Source organism: Echinococcus granulosus (genome assembly GCF_000524195.1).
Source record: "Echinococcus granulosus chromosome Unknown EG_S00237, whole genome shotgun sequence".
Classification (NCBI taxonomy): Eukaryota; Metazoa; Platyhelminthes; class Cestoda; order Cyclophyllidea; family Taeniidae; genus Echinococcus; species Echinococcus granulosus.
In genome coordinates, this window is record NW_020170617.1 from 23,947 (window position 1) to 25,646 (window position 1,700).

At 38.8% G+C, this 1,700-nt stretch overlaps 2 protein-coding genes across 2 annotated transcripts in view; both read left to right on the top strand. All coding sequences in view use genetic code 11, as the record gives it.

Moving 5' to 3' along the window:
* Positions 1-269: 269 nt before the first annotated feature.
* EGR_10582 (hypothetical protein) lies at positions 270-738 on the top strand (the record flags this gene model as incomplete). The annotated part of the gene is made up of 2 exons (XM_024499831.1): positions 270-387; positions 644-738. The coding sequence occupies 2 exons, from the start codon at positions 270-272 to the stop codon at positions 736-738; spliced, it is 213 nt and encodes a 70-aa protein (XP_024345752.1).
* Positions 739-1,485: 747 nt separating this feature from the next.
* EGR_10583 (hypothetical protein) overlaps positions 1,486-1,700 on the top strand; it is a gene marked incomplete at both ends in the record, with an annotated part of 6,663 nt that continues 6,448 nt past the window's right edge. Inside the window, one exon of the mRNA XM_024499832.1 lies at positions 1,486-1,610. Coding sequence (XP_024345753.1) covers positions 1,486-1,610 — 125 coding nt within the window. The remainder of the gene's footprint in view (positions 1,611-1,700) is intronic.

The following is a 1,700-nucleotide window of genomic DNA, read 5'->3' on the forward strand; positions in this document are numbered from 1 at the left end:
GATTAACTTCATTTGATAATCAGCCTTAAGGCAAATTCGCATTTCGTAAAGCGAAATTGCACCTCGAATGAATTCTACCTCACACTATCTTGCACATACTACCAAAGTTACTGTATGCATACCCTTCCCTCACAGGTATTGACGAAATGTCAGGGAATTGTGTCTGTCCAGATACGTGCATCTCACAACGTGCTAGCTCAACTGAAATTGGTCACCTGCAGCACATTAGCAAACACAACCCATATGTCAGACCAACGTGAGCACGCAAAATGCCTACTCTCAATTTCATCTCTGCTTCTTGCTGGTTGATGAGAGCGGACACTGTTGAAACAGATCATCAAGGCACTATTGCACTACCCACTCGCATTTGTGATCTCCGATCCCCCAGTACCCACTTCATTTTACTTATTATATACTCATAACCTTCCAGCAGCATCCGCAGGTTCCCTGCCCATGATTCCATATTTGCCGTTGGAACCATCTATATATTAACAACTCCACACAAACACGTTCATCATCCACAATTGATTCCTTCATTTAAGTGTATCCTAATGGTTTTCAGGATTGCCACGAACGCACCCATTAAAATGTAGACTAAAAAAATGTAGACTAATGTAGACTAATGCTGGTGTTTTCTACGTAGAAGGAACATTTATTACCGCCTCATTAACGGCATCGTCGTTCTACCACGCCTCAGTCCAGAATCTCTTGCAACAGCAGCATCAGTGTTCACGCTGATTTCACATAAAACTGTGGTAGGCTCCAATTGCTCTGTATTATGCCACAGGTTTGCATCAAGATTGTTTAAATTTTCGCCAGGATGTAATCATGGCAGATGTGTTCACATTCAGTTCAAATAATGAGATTCAAATCACTTATTAACTATTTGCATAAATGAATTTTTAAAGGTTGTGGAAATAATAAGGGAGATCTTCGATTCATCCACTGGCGTTGATGACATGTCAAAATATTATTTCATTGAAGACCTTTAATGAATAGTGTAACAGCGATTCGTTGGAGTCTCTGGACTAACTCTTTATTCTCATTCGATTTTTTCGATCCAGGTATAAAATGCTAAAGGTAAATTTCATGAGACGAAGCAAAACAGCCTCAGGCAAAGTATCAAAGTCCATCTAAGCGTATCCTCTAACGACACAGCAGGCGACTTGACGAAGCTGTCAGATCTACCGCAAAAATATTAAGCTTCCAAAATAGGCGAGGGAACTCAATGCCCAGTATAATAGTTGTAAAACTATAAATTTTGACATCGCAGAGTGGAAGTCGACGCTTTCAAATGAAAAAAACAATTAAGAGGGCCTATTTGGGCATGTTTCATTATCTACCCATCGCAATGCAGTCAAAATAAAAGACTGACCTAGCAAACAGGACGTGAATTCTTGTAAATCCCTATCAAAAATAGCCAAGGGCTACTTTTAAGTTGGCAGTTGTTAGTTTGCCAAAAAATCTATTCCATAACCACACCGAATGAGGTTAACTGATCAAAGTAAGCTCAATTTCTACTCAAAAACTAGAATACATAATCACTTTATCACAATTATTAATCAAAACATACACAATCTTGATGCAAAACGTGATTTGATAAAACCCTAGTTATCGTCATATTCTACTGCACATGACATATATGACGTGACAAAAAAGTAAATGTGATGAGAAGCGTCGAAAACGTTTCATAGCAGTGC